Below are 13,577 nucleotides of genomic sequence, written 5' to 3' on the forward strand. Positions count from 1 at the left end.
CCAGGAAACAAGGTTAAGCTGAGGAAAGAGCGCATGGGGGGTGGTGAGAGGTTTTTTTTGGGGGGGGGAGGGTGAATAGAAAAGGAGGGTGGGCCATGGCATGAACAGCCTTGAATGCAGTGGTCAATCTGGACTTGATTCTAAACGATTTTAAAGCCATCACCAGGTCCCTTAAACAGAGAAGGGACATAATCGGTTCTGCACCCTTTGTATGATCAGAAAATTGAGATAACATTCTTAATGTTAGTTGCACTTTCTTGAACAAGATTCAAGGAAAACCTAAATAGTTTGAAAAAAATTCAGGCAGCCTTAAGTCTCAGGACACAACAGCCTACTGTGCAAGACCCCCACACAGAAAAGCACAAAGATGTGCAGTGCCAGCATCCCAGCCTCTCCCGCAGTCAGCACCATCGCCCCCAGCTCATCTCTATGGTATTTAAAGGAGCTAAGACCGCCTCCAGGAATGTTTCCCCTGCAAGCAGCAGAAGAGGTGCTCCTTCCCCTGCAAACCCACTGTTCCCCTTCTCTCTTGTCCCTTTTTTTTGAACAAATTGTCTTTTGTTCGTGACATACAAATACAACCAATGGAAAAAGAAATCACTTTCTCCCTTTGATTCCAGTGATAACAAGTTGCTAAAGAAAAAATATATCTATCAAGAAGGAGTTTCTCTTCAAAGTTTCCTCTAAAATAAAAAGCCAGGAAGGGTTAAAAAGAACCATATAAACGTCATATACACATCTGACATCAACAAAGATAACCTGAAATAGGGTGGATACAACTAAAAAAAAAAAAAACTCAAAATATATTTTAACTTGCCAAAATATATTTTAACAAACAATAAAAAAAAAAAAAAGCCTGGTACAAAAGACAGGGATGTGAAAGTCAGCCTGCCCAGCAAAAAAAATTGGTGGATGAAGATGGAGAATTTAGGAACAGTGAGCTGGGCCAACGCTGCCACACACCTCTGCTTCAGAATGCGTCGCTCTTCACTTTTGTTTTTTGTTGTTTTTTTTTTTCCAGTACGTGGACCTCTCACTGTTGCGGCCTCTCCCGCTGTGGAGCACAGGCTCCGGACGCACAGGCTCAGCGGCCATGGCTCACGGGCCCAGCCGCTCTGCGGCATGTGGGATCTTCCCAGACTGGGGCACGAACCCGTGTCCCCTGCATCAGCAGGCGGACTCTCAACCACTGCGCCACCAGGGAAGCCCTTCATTTCTGTTTTTGAAGAGCACTTGACCAGGAGTCAGGAGACCTGGGTTCCACTTCTTAAAAGCTAGGGGGCCTCAGGCAAGTCCCCTAACCTTTCCAGGCCTCACTTTTCCTATCTGAGATATGGGGATAATCCTTGTCCCTCCTGCCACACAAAATGATTGTGAATTAATGCTCAGCATCATTCTGGAAATACAGTGAGCTATTGTTCTTACCAACATCAACAAACAACAATCTCTTGGAGTATTACTATGCATCAGGCACTAGGGAGACAAATAGTGGACAAGACACTAAAAACAAGTAAACAAATACAGCATGTTGGGGACAATGAAGAAAAGAAGCCAAAATGGAGAATATCAGAGGGGACCCTTCTCTAGAAAAAAGAATCAGAGAAGGCCTCTCCCTGAGCACATTTAACCTCAGACCCAAATGATGGGAAGCAGCCAGCCATAGGAAGAGCTAAAGAAAGGGCATCCCAGGCAGAGGTTACAGCCCATGCAAAGGCCCTGAGGAAGGAAGAGTTGGGTGTGGTCCAGAACCAGAGAGAAGTCCAGGCGGGTACGAGCAGAGTTGGGGAACCAGCTATTCCCAGGGGACAAAAGTACCAGGAATAAGGACTTCCCTCGTGGCACAATGGTTAAGAATCTGCCTGCCAATGCAGGAGACACAGGTTCAAGCCCTGGTCCGGGAAGATCCCACATGCCACGGAGCAACTAAGCCTGTGCACTACAACCACTGAGCCTGCACTCTAGAGCCCGCAAACCACAACTACTGAGCCCATGTGCCACAACTACTGAAGCCCACGTGCCTAGAGCCCGTGGTCCACAAGAGAAGCCACCACAATGAGAAGCCCACGCACCACAACGAAGAGTAGCCCCCGCTCGCCACAGCTAAAGAAAGCCTGCGTGCAGCAACAAAGACCCAATGCAGCCAAAAATAAAAATAAATAAATTTGTATTAAAAAAAAAAATCCCGGGGCTTCCCTGGTGGCGCAGTGGTTGAGAGTCCACCTGCTGATGCAGGGGACGCAGGTTCGTGCCCCGTTCCAGGAGGATCCCACATGCCACGGAGCGGCTGGACCCGTGAGCCATGGCCGCTGAGCCTGTGCATCCGGAGCCTGTGCTCCACGACGGGAGAGGCCGTGAGAGTGAGAGGTCCGTGTACCCAAAAAAAAAAAAAAAAAAAAAAAATCCCAGGAATAGGAAAGGTGCAAGGGACAGACTTGGCAACTTTCTGACATTACTTGGAAACACTGGCTCCTTTTGGTTCCACTCACCATGGGGTGGAAAGAGAGGAGGTCAGAGACCAAGTTCCAGCCAGGGAGCACCCTACTGACCACAGCAAGGAGGTTAGATTTATTCTCAGTGCCTGGGGAAGCCACGGGGAGTGCCATGACTGGTTTATAGCTTAAAAAGTTCCCTCTAGCTGCTGTGAGGAGAATGAATTAGATAAATCACTTAACCTCTCTGATCCTTTTCCTCATATGAAAGAAAAGAAAGTTGTTCTAATTAAGAGATAATATGTTGATTTAAGGAGTCAACATACATGAAATTTAGTTACTAGATGAGAAAACTGAGGCCCCAAAGGGTCAAATGACTAGTCCGGGACACTAATGACAAAACAGAGTGTGGTACTCAGCCCTGCTGGCCCCCCTGTCTGATTTGCTTCCCACAGCTGCCTCACCAGATGCAGCCCTCGCGCAGCCCATCCCCCCGCCCCCAAACCTTGGCTAAATTTAGGACCTGAAACCAGCTGAAATGGGACAGCAGAGCCTGCTGCACTGAAGCACCTGGTCCAGGTGTGCTGGGAGCTTGGGTGAAGGAAGGCTATGGGTGGTGTGGGGCAGGGAGGGGTGGTTAGCAGCGTGGGGACGACAGCAGGATGTCCGGCACCTGTTGAGCACAGGTGGGGAATTTATAACGTGAGAGCCAGGAATGCGTTGGGAAATCAGAGTCCAGCCCCAGATTCCACAGACAAGCCCGAGGCTCAGAATGCATGACAGGCTTGCCCAAGGCCACAGTGCGATGGAACCCAGACCCCTCCTCCCGGGCCAGTGCCCTTTCTACTAAGCATCCCCCTCCTCCTCTTTTTAGAAATAATAATCATCACCATGACTATTATTACTGCTAGCAATTGTTAGATACTCACCCCATTGCCAGGTGCTATTCTAAGCACTTGACCCGGGTACTATTAACATCCCCCTTTCACAGATGAGGTGAGGGAACCAAGACACAAAGAAATTAGCAACGCGACCCAGATCACAGAGCTAGGTTCCCTCTCTGCACAGTGAGACTGAACATACAAACGGACATTGGCCAAGCCATATATGGCAATAGAACTCTGACCCACAGCTTCAGCAGCGATCAGCTCTGGAACCCAAACCAATATCTCCACAGACGTGAGCCCAGGACAGTCAGGATCTGGGGAATGACTGCCTGTTTCCCTATTTTGGCCCGCACCCACTACTTCCAACTAAGGACCAACCAGTCACATAAGGCGCCCTGGCCCCTTGTAGTTAGCCCACCTCCAGCTTCCCCATCAGTTTAACAGCCTCCTGAAGACTTCCCTTTTCTCACTGTAAAGCTTTCCCATTCCTCTGCCTGCCTTCAAATCTTTGCCACATTACAAGTGATGGTGGCTGACTGCCCCGCTATAGCAGGCTCCAGATAAATAGCCTGTTTGTTCTCATTTGGATGAGCTTTGTTTATTTCTACAACTGCCACTCCCCATCAGCTTTCTGTCCAGGTACAGGCTGGCTTGGGAGGAGGAAATAGTCTCAGGTGAGCCCCAGCCAGGTGGAAGGAGGCTGTGGTGTGAGGGTGGGGCTCGTTGGGGGTGCCTGCATTTCTACCAGTCCTGCAGTCTCGTTTCCAGGCTGCTCTGTAGCCCCAGAAGGCTTATATGATTTTCCATCCAGCTAGCGAGCCTCTCTGTGCTTCCTCCCCAGGTCACTATGCACAGGGTCCCTGCCTTACCTCATTTTTCATTCCCCTGGTCCTTAGTGAGTGCCCGCTATATGCAGGGCCTGAGCTAGTCTCTTTACACCTTCATCTCAGGTAATCCTAAACCCCCTTTAATAACCCTGATTTAAAGCAGGATCACTTTGCACTGAATCTCAGTTAGAAAGAAATGACTTAAAATCAATTCAACCACCACCCCAGTGAACCAGTGGATCCTAAAGCCAACTCAATCTATCCAACAAAACTTGGGCTCTGGAACAGCATCATGGTCATGGAGCTGAACCCGAACCCAAACCATATCTCATCGATCTCAGCTTTCAACTCCCATGAAACCTGGTGGGATGGGGTCAACAGAGACAAACACAGACCTCCAGCTCTGTCCTGGGACCAAGAGCTCATATTCACTTGAGTCGGACTCTGTGGGAAGGTGAGGGGGCATAAAAAAAACATGAAGGTTCTCACCTTCTCCAGAGACCAGGCAAATAACAGGCAAGGGGAGAGGCCAGGGTGTGAGTCAACAGGGATTAGTGGAGCCTATAGCAAACTGGGAGCCAGTGAACCCAGCAGAAGGCCCCAAATTCCTAATTTCCAAAACTAGTTTGCCCCTCTGGCCACCAGTTTTCAACTTCTAGGCAATTGGACCTTAGTTGGAATCCTAGCTCTGCCATGTGCTGGCTGGGCGTCTTTGCGTGAGTCAGATGACATTTCTGCAGACTCAGTTTCTTGGCCACTTCCTAGCTGTGTGGCCATAAGCAAATGACTTGATGTCTCTGAGCCTCAGTTGCCTGATATGTAGAGAGAGGATGATGATAGTTCCTACACCAGAAGGCAGTGCAGTGACTGGATGAGATAATGCAGCAGCTGTGATTCTTAGATGGAAGCTCACGGCAGAAAAAACGGTAGGACTTTGTCCCCTCTGCCACACGGGCCCTGTGGATTCAGCTCTGAGACCTGCCCAGAGCAGCCTTCCAGCCCGCTGGGTGGGAAGGATCTGCCCTGGCAGGAGCTGGAGACGCCAGGGCTCTGTCGCTGCATCCATCCCTGCCGCCTTCATTTGCCTTCTCTGCTCCCTCCCTCCCGCTGCAATCACAGGGGAGGTGAGCACTTATTTATCACGGGAGTGAACTCCTGATATAAAGACAGCAATGGGGACCACCAGTAATGCAAATGAGGAAGGTGAGCTGGATGGGAGCTGTGGTGAAATGGACAGTTTCAAACAGGGGAGACACGACTGAGTTCTTTTCATCTTTTGCCACTTGGGCCTATATTGCCAGAACTTCTACTTTTGCAAGAGAAGCTGGAAATCTGAATCTTTAAGTGCAACCTCCTGATTTCTTTTAAACAGCGACTCAGATTTATAAAATACTGTGTGGGCTGCGTGGCACACACACGGACCAGATTCAGCCTCAGGCCACCATTTCACGCCCTTTTTCTTAGAATATAACTTCTTTGGCAGCCTCATCACATCTGTGAGAGGTTGAGTAGGACACAGAACCGGGAGGCAAAGGTGGCAGCAACTCTATGAACCAGAGCTGACAGGATTGTCTCTCTTGGCTTTGCCAGCTAAAGCACCCTTCTTTTGCCACCTCCCCAGAAGAGAAGCTCCCTGAAGGGGGTCACTCTGGTTGTTTCCACCATTTTCCAGCAGCAATGAGTAGACACAACATTTACAGGCCCTTTAGAGTGTGTGAAAAGCTTTACTGCCCCTCTTCACACTGTCCTTGAAATGCGCAGGGATGCAGGAGAGGACCTGGGGGGCTTCTGTGATCAATTTTGCTACTGCAAATACTAAGAATAGTTAACATAGCAGCATAATAACAAAGCTTTCTATTATTGTAAGGAATATTTGCATATGGCTTCACAGTTTATTTTGGGGGGGTGAAAGAGTGAATGCTATCCCATCAACCTCCTCCAAAAATTCCTCAGGGCTTTTAATCATGTTAATAGAAGGTGCAAATGGCAGCCACTGCTGGTTGTTCACCAATAACCCCCTCTTCTGGACCAAAGAGCTCCCATTTTGTTCAAGTGTCAGGTGAACTCTTGCTTCCCTGAGGCCAGCTCCATCCAAACCCCGGGGGTGAATTGTGATAGGTCTAAATCATATCAGATTGGCCTGGGCAAGGCCATGTGTGCAATCCTGGCCAATGAGACCTGAGGAGAGGTCTGACGGGGTGCTTCCCTAAAGACTTTCCTCTGTCTTACAAAGGAAGCATTCTGTAGGTGGGTGGAGCTGCTGTAGCCATTTTGCCACCTTGAGGGAAGCAGCCAACACCTGAGGACAGATGAGCGGAAGGATAGAGGGAACCTGGGTGCTTGACCTGGGGTTTATTTCATTTAGCATCTAGTCTTTAACTCTTCTAGTGCTTAATGCTCCTACCCACCTCAGGACCTTTGTACATGCTGTTTTCTTTACCCACAGCACTGTTTTTCCCTTCTCCACATAGTTGCACCTGCTAGCCCCTCAGATCTCAGCGCAAACATTGTCCAATAAAAACAAATCTGGACGTAGATAGGGAGACACGTTCATTAGAAAGAAAGGCCACTGCAATAGAGAGAACACACCAGTCTCAGAAATCTTTGAGCATCTCAAAATCAAGAAGAGAAAGGTTTTTCTCTTTTAGGATAAAAGAGGAGGCAAGCAGAATCTATGGAGGGGAGACAGACAAGCAATGGGAAGTGACAAATGGGATCTGATAGGAAAAACATCTGGCTTTAGTCAGCCAGTAACCAGGAGAAGCTGATAAGGGGAGGCACATTCTACTTTTTCGGTGCTTGCTCAGGCTTGGGGCAAGCGGAGTCCAGGGGCGTGTAGGAAAGTGAGAAGCCTGACTAAAGTTTGGTCGAGACAGAGAAGATGGTAAGAAGGGGGCAACTGTGAACACCTGGACAACACCAATTCCTCAGAGAAGCCCTCCTTTATTCACCCAACTTGGACCCTAGAGCCAGACTGCCTGGATTTAAATTCCAGCTCTGCCACCGACTAGCTGTGCAACCTTGCATGGGTTCCTTAACCTTTCTGTGCCTTGGTTTCCTCACCTGCAAAATAGTGACAAGAAAATGACGTATCTCACAAATTGTCATGGGGATCAAACGAGTTGAGCAGGTCCCTGGCACACGGTAAGTGCTTCACAGACATTAGCTATGGCAATAAGATCCCACCCCTGGGCATTTCCTCCATAGCACTGTCTCCCCCACTGGACTGTAAAGTCCTTGACAGCAGGAATGGGGACTCTCTTGCTCACAACTGAATCCTCAGTACTGGTAAAGAGGCTATTGCAGAGAAGGCTCTTAATAAATTTTTTTAAACGTCTTTTATTGAGCTATAATTCACACACCAACGAACTTACTCGTTCGAAGCATACAATTCAATGAGTCAAATATTTTTAAAATGCATTCTAGCATGCAAAGAGGTGATGGCATTGGGGGAGAAAGGTGAGAGAGCATGAAGCCTTTAGCCTGCAGATGGGCAGTGACAGGCAGAACCCCTGCCCCAGACAGTGCTTTCACTGTTCTTCCACAGGGAAGGCGACGCAGTTTCTGTACACGCCTCTCGCCTGTAGTTTTCAGTACGTTGTTCGGGGCCCTAGTGGCCAGTGTTAAGGTCGTTTCTTCTGCTGAGCAGGTCTGTCTCCTGCTCCCAGGCAATGAGGGTTTTTTCCCTGCACTGTGTTTCTTTGCTTTCCTTGACCTGGGGTTCTTGGCATCAATTTCTCCTCATTTTGTTCTTTTTCTTTGGGTGCCTTTATAAGTCTGGATGCTAGAAAACCCAACTTAAAGAGCCTAAATCGGGCTTCCCTGGTGGCGCAGTGGTTGAGAGTCCGCCTGCCGATGCAGGGGACACGGGTTCGTGCCCCGGTCTGGGAAGATCCCACATGCCGCGGAGCGGCTAGGCCCGTGAGCCATGGCCACTGAGCCTGCGCGTCCGGAGCCTGTGCTCCGCAACGGGAGAGGCCACAACAGTGAGAGGCCCGCATACCGCAAAAAAAAAAAAAAAAAATAGAAAGAAACAAGTTGATATCTTGTGTCTGCTCCCCAATGAAAGTTCATTTGTAAGGTATCCTTGTTCAAAAAAAAAAAATCCTGAATTCTTATGAAGCTCTGGAGCTAACTCCCAATTAACAGGAAGTATAGGATTAGAGATTGGTATGTTAAATGATTCTCAGAGATGCAATGAATGAGAACAACCCAGAATGTGGGGCTCTCTGCAGGGAAAATGACCCTATTTCCTCAACAAATAAATTGCCAAGAGAAAAAAAGGGAGAACGAAGAGGAACCTATAGTTTAAAATAAACTTGCAAGACATGTCAACCAAAAAAAATAGAAAGAGATAAATGACAATCACTCAGCAACTATTTATTGAGCACCTACTACATGTCAGGTACCAAACTAGGTTCTGGGAATACACTGATGAGCAAGATAAACACAGTCCCTGCCCTCATGTAGCTCATGGTCTATAGAGAAAGCATCGTGGGAGTTCAGAGGAGAAAAAGAGAAGAATACCCATCTTTGAGGCTATAGGGAAGAACGATCTCCTTCCACTCTCTGTTCCATTCCTAGTAGAGCATCAACCTTATGGAGAAAAAAGGGGGAAGGGGACTTCCATGGTGGCGCAGTGGTTAAGAGTCCACCTGCCAATGCAGGGGACACGGATTCGAGCCCTGGTCTGGGAAGATCCCACCTGCCTCGGAGCAACAAAGCCTGTGTGCCACAACTACTGAGCCTGCTCTCTAGAGCCCATGAGCCACAACTACTGAGCCCGTGTGCCACAACTACTGAGCCCGCGTGCCACAACTGCTGCAACTGCGTGCCACAACTACTGCAGCCCGTGTGCCGAGAGCCTGTGCTCCGCAACAAGGAGAAGCCACCGCAATGAGAAGCCCGCGCACCGCAAGTAGAGAAAGCCCTTGCACAGCAACAAAGACCCAACGCAGCCAAAAAAAACAAACAAATAAATAAATAAATTTATTTTTTTAAAATGGGGGGGGTAGGAGAGAGGAACACAAAATCTCAAAAGAAATGATCAACTGTACCTCAATTTAAATAAATTTTTTTTAAAAAAGAAAAGTAATGAAGGGTGGCATCTCTTCGTTCAGCAAGCATTTGGAGAGGGGATTCAAAAATAACGACAGGATCCAGACTGGGATAGACCATTAAGGTTCCTGGCAATCTGAGATTCTAGTCCCTGTCCAACTTTTACTAAATAATCCTCGAGCATAAAGTGCCGAGCACTGAGCTAGACCCTGGAAATACAGCTGTAAATGAGCCACATTCCTTGCCCTCCAGTAATTTATAGGCTAATGAGGCAGACAGACAAGTAAGAAATTCCCGTACCATGTACTAAGACCAGTGATAAGAAGAAGCACAGAACGAGATGGGTCACTAGGTAGGCTGGGACCAGATGGCAAGTGACATCTACACTGAGCAGTGACACAGGACAAAGTGGAGTCAGAAAGGGGCTGGAGTGTGGCATGTGATCCAGGTTTGAGGGAACAGTTTGTACAAAGCCCTGGCAATGAGAGACCCTAGGATTGCAACAACACTGGTTTAAGAGTTGTGCCAATCAACACCACTAAATTGCTAGCTATATTGCTAAATTCCTCACTGCTCATTCCCAAGTTCAGGAAGGGTTCTGAGCATGGGCACAACCTAGGGACAAACTGAGATTGACTCTTCATTTGATAACCCCCAGAGCTCCAATCTGACTAGGCTAGCTTAGTCCATCAACAACACTTCACTGTGGGTATTTATATGCTTCTCCTGTCACTGATTCTGTCAATCAGCAAGCCCTGTGCTAGACTCCAGAAGGAGAAGAGGGCTCCACCTGGCTCCCCTGGGAGGAATGGGGAGTGTCCTCCACATCTCTGAATCCCACACAGACTCCAGTTCAGTGCTTTGCATACAGAGGTACCACTGAGTCTACTCAACATAGAAGTAAAAGCAAAACTCATCCGATGGCATAATTACTATCTCAACCCACGTCCTCTACATTTCCAGCCCCTACTCCCAAACCTTCTACTGATGCACATCAGGGCACTTCTCCCCACTCTTTGAACTCTACCGCTTGTAAACGCCACGTTGCTCAGCGCAGACGCAAGTATAGCTTTGTAGGTAAAAGCAGAAGCTTCGGATTCACAATAATGGGGGTAGAATCCTTTTATTAGCGTTATGATACTGAGCAAGTCACTCACCCTGCGGCAGCCTCAGTTTTTTGTCCGTAAAATGAGAATAATAACAGCTCTTTCACTAGGGTTCGTTGAATGAATGCAACTGGGCTGAACTGAGTAGTAAACGGCACAATGTAAGGGTATTATCATGTTGCTTGGCATATATAATGCACTCAATAAATGGCGGCTGTAGTAGAATGTTTTAATGATGTATAGAGTGAGGTAGATGATGATGATATTGATGACGATGACGATGTAGGACGGCCGGTTGTTCGTCGTGTAATTCACTTTCTGGAGTCACAGCAACCCCGCCGCCCACACAGCTTCCAGCGGCAAGCCTGGGATCCACAGTACCTCCGGACTCGGTCCAAGCCCAGACCTCTCTGGGGAGCGCCAGCCTGCGTCACCCGCCTAGCCCTCCGACTCCTCCCCAGCGAGCCCACACAAGGTGGGAACGTGAGGGGACGGGGCCAGACTGGGCGCCTCAGAGCCAATCGCCGGGCGAGAGGCGCCCAGCCAATAGAAGATGGGATCCAGGTCCCGGGGGCGGGGACCCAGAGAGGAACGGAAGTGTCATAGGTCACTGGGCGGGCTGGGGGCGGAGCCCGCGGTGTCTATGGGGGCGGAGCAGCGGTGGCCAGAGCAGTCAGGGCGGTGATGGCGGCGGCTGTGGCTACCTCGGCAGTGGCGGCCCCGGCGCCAGCGGCCCGCGCGGAAGGCGCCTCCTCAGTGCACTGGTTCCGCAAGGGGCTGCGGCTCCATGATAACCCGGCGCTGCAGGCGGCCGTGCGCGGGGCGCACTGTATGCGCTGCGTTTACATCCTCGACCCTTGGTTCGCGGCCTCCTCCTCAGTCGGGATCAACCGGTGGAGGTGAGGGGGCCCGGGGCGGGTTCGCGGGCCCGGGGGACGCAGCCTAGCCTCTGGGGCACCCATCCTCGAAAAGGGAGGCTCTGGCCCCAGTCCCCTCTGCCGAAAGACCCCGGCCTGAAGGAGGTGGGGCAGGGGGACGGAGCCAAGTCTCCAGAGGGGAGAAGTCGGGAAGAGGGAAGCAATTAGTCCCCGTAGTAATAGCCTGGGTGGACCAGGGCTCAGCTTCTGACACCGCGCGCTCGCACTGCGTGTTACCCTCTTTGGTCCTCACGACATTCCTGTGGGACAGATCGTGATCCCCATTGTACAGATGAGACTCTTGAGCCCTAGAGACACAAAGTTGACGTGCTCAGGGAGTTGCAGCCAGTGAGAGGCAGAACAGGGACTCCTTGTCTAAGGCTCTTAGGGGTGTACTGGGGGCGGGGGGAGGGGGAGGACAGGAACTATTGTGGTGTGAGGGCAGGGATGGGTTTCTGAATTGATAGCACGGCAGATGCCTGCATTCTTCAAGTAAAGAGCGCATTGCTGTGCTCCTGAAGGTCATCTGTAAGCCTGTGGTTTGTCTGAATCCATTTTTTCAACCATCCTGCCTTCCCTCCACCAAGATCATTCTGTTCCTGGAGGCGTCTAGAGACTCTGGCTTAGCATTAGATAGGGCAAGTGCCGTCTCCCCTTCATTATAGATGAAGACCCCAAGGGCATGTTCAGTTAGAGGCACTTTGTGTCCGGAGCTGGAGAGCAGAGAGCAGTACTTAATCCATTTTGGAGAATTCCCTCAGCAGCTATGGGCTTGCTAGAGGAAAAAAAAAAAAAAAGGAACCAAAGTGTCCCTTCCTCCTCTTCTCATGAGATTGTTTTTAAAGGACGGTTGAGCCATTATAGATTAGATGTTTATCAACTGATGTACTAACATTAGGGACCAGGAAAGCTGTGATATCAAGGGTCCCTCTTTGATGATTCCCAGGAGATGGAGTGGACAGGATCATGGGAGAAGATTAACAGATAGGCAGTTGATGGGTTTTCTCTTTAACGAGTGTTTAAAACCAAGGAGTTCTGAGACCTTGTGTCCCCATCTCTCTTTAACACGCCCCTTGGTAGTCCTTTGGTTCGTTTGCATCGTTTTGGAGCATGTTTGCTTGTGACCTTGTTGCTCGAGAGGCAGGGTTATTCCCAGGATATGCTGGCTCTCCACCATTCTTTCCTCACCAAGGCGTGTGTGCCCTGCTAGGAGAGTGAATGCCCCTAGCAGTGGATCTATTAAATGCCCCCCTCCTGACCCATTTATATTGAGGGAACAACTAAAGATAGTCCTGTGGAGAGCCTGCCCACACAATTTTCAGCTGTTCTATTGCTCTGCCTCTGCTTCAGTTTCTATAGATAGGAGGTTGGGTTTGACAAACATCCTCAAATGACCGGCCATCCCTAGCATGGACTAAGCCTGAGACTTTGCCCCTCTCCCAGTGGCAGTGTGCCAGTCAGAGCAGAGTAAATAGAATGCAGGCTGCTTGCTTGCTGCGTTGTCACGGAGTTTCTCCTTTTGGGGGGTTTTGGAGGACATTGCATGGACTGCCTACTCCTTTGTGGTAGTGGAAATTACAGATCAACAACAAAAACTCCGTTGCTGATTAAACTCAGATTCGCTAGAAACTAGGAGTTTTGTGGGTCACCCTTTTGTGATTGTGCTTTTGAGTGAGTGAGAGAGAAAAGGAATGTGGCAGTTCAGATGCCTGTGTCAAATCCTGAAGTCAGAGACTGTGTAGGAATGCAGATGTTAATTGAGCAATTATTTAAGGAGTGCCTAATATCTGCCAGCCACACTGCTAGGTGCTGCTAGGGAAATAGCAGTGAACAAGCAGATGTGGTGTTCAGAGCTCCTGGAACCTACATTTGCATGGCGCAAGACAAGTAAACAACCTTAATTTAGTAGAACTAATGCCATGAAGTAAATAAAATAGGGGGACAGACTAGAGCAGTGGTTCTTAACCTTGCTGCACATGGGAATCATTTAAGGATCTTTAAAAGATGTCTGGGCCCCCTTCTCTCCCAATTCTGATTTTATTGTTCTGGGTTATGGTCTGGGCATTAGGGTCTTTAAAGGTGTGATGTGCAGCAAAGCCAGAGAAGCACTGGACTAGAGACCCCCAGACCTGAGCCCGACAGCTTGGGATATGTATTGCAGTGCATTGGCAAGAAGTCTGATTTGTTTTGGCATCAGAAGAAAGAGGTGAAATCACACAAAGCAGATCAAATACGATACCTGCTCCTGGAGCTGGGCACAGACACATTCGTACCACCCCCGCCATATTCTTTGCTCCCAGGTTCAGAGCGAGGGCAGAACTGCAGGCTGTTTTGTGCACTCGGTTGGGTGTTG

General features: G+C 49.2%; 1 protein-coding gene across 2 annotated transcripts in view; it reads left to right on the forward strand.

Annotated features, from left to right (window-relative positions):
* Window positions 1-10,961: 10,961 nt before the first annotated feature.
* Window positions 10,962-13,577, forward strand: part of CRY2 (cryptochrome circadian regulator 2) — a 33,614-nt gene continuing 30,998 nt past the window's right edge. Inside the window, exon 1 of one of the 2 annotated variants that reach the window (XM_032640159.1) lies at window positions 10,962-11,206. In XM_032640159.1, the coding sequence (XP_032496050.1) occupies window positions 10,992-11,206 (215 nt within the window). In that variant the 5' untranslated portion in view covers window positions 10,962-10,991. The remainder of the gene's footprint in view (window positions 11,207-13,577) is intronic. The other variant, XM_032640158.1, reaches the window with a different exon arrangement.

The sequence above is a fragment of the Phocoena sinus genome, chromosome 8 (assembly GCF_008692025.1).
Source record: "Phocoena sinus isolate mPhoSin1 chromosome 8, mPhoSin1.pri, whole genome shotgun sequence".
NCBI lineage: Eukaryota > Metazoa > Chordata > Mammalia > Artiodactyla > Phocoenidae > Phocoena > Phocoena sinus.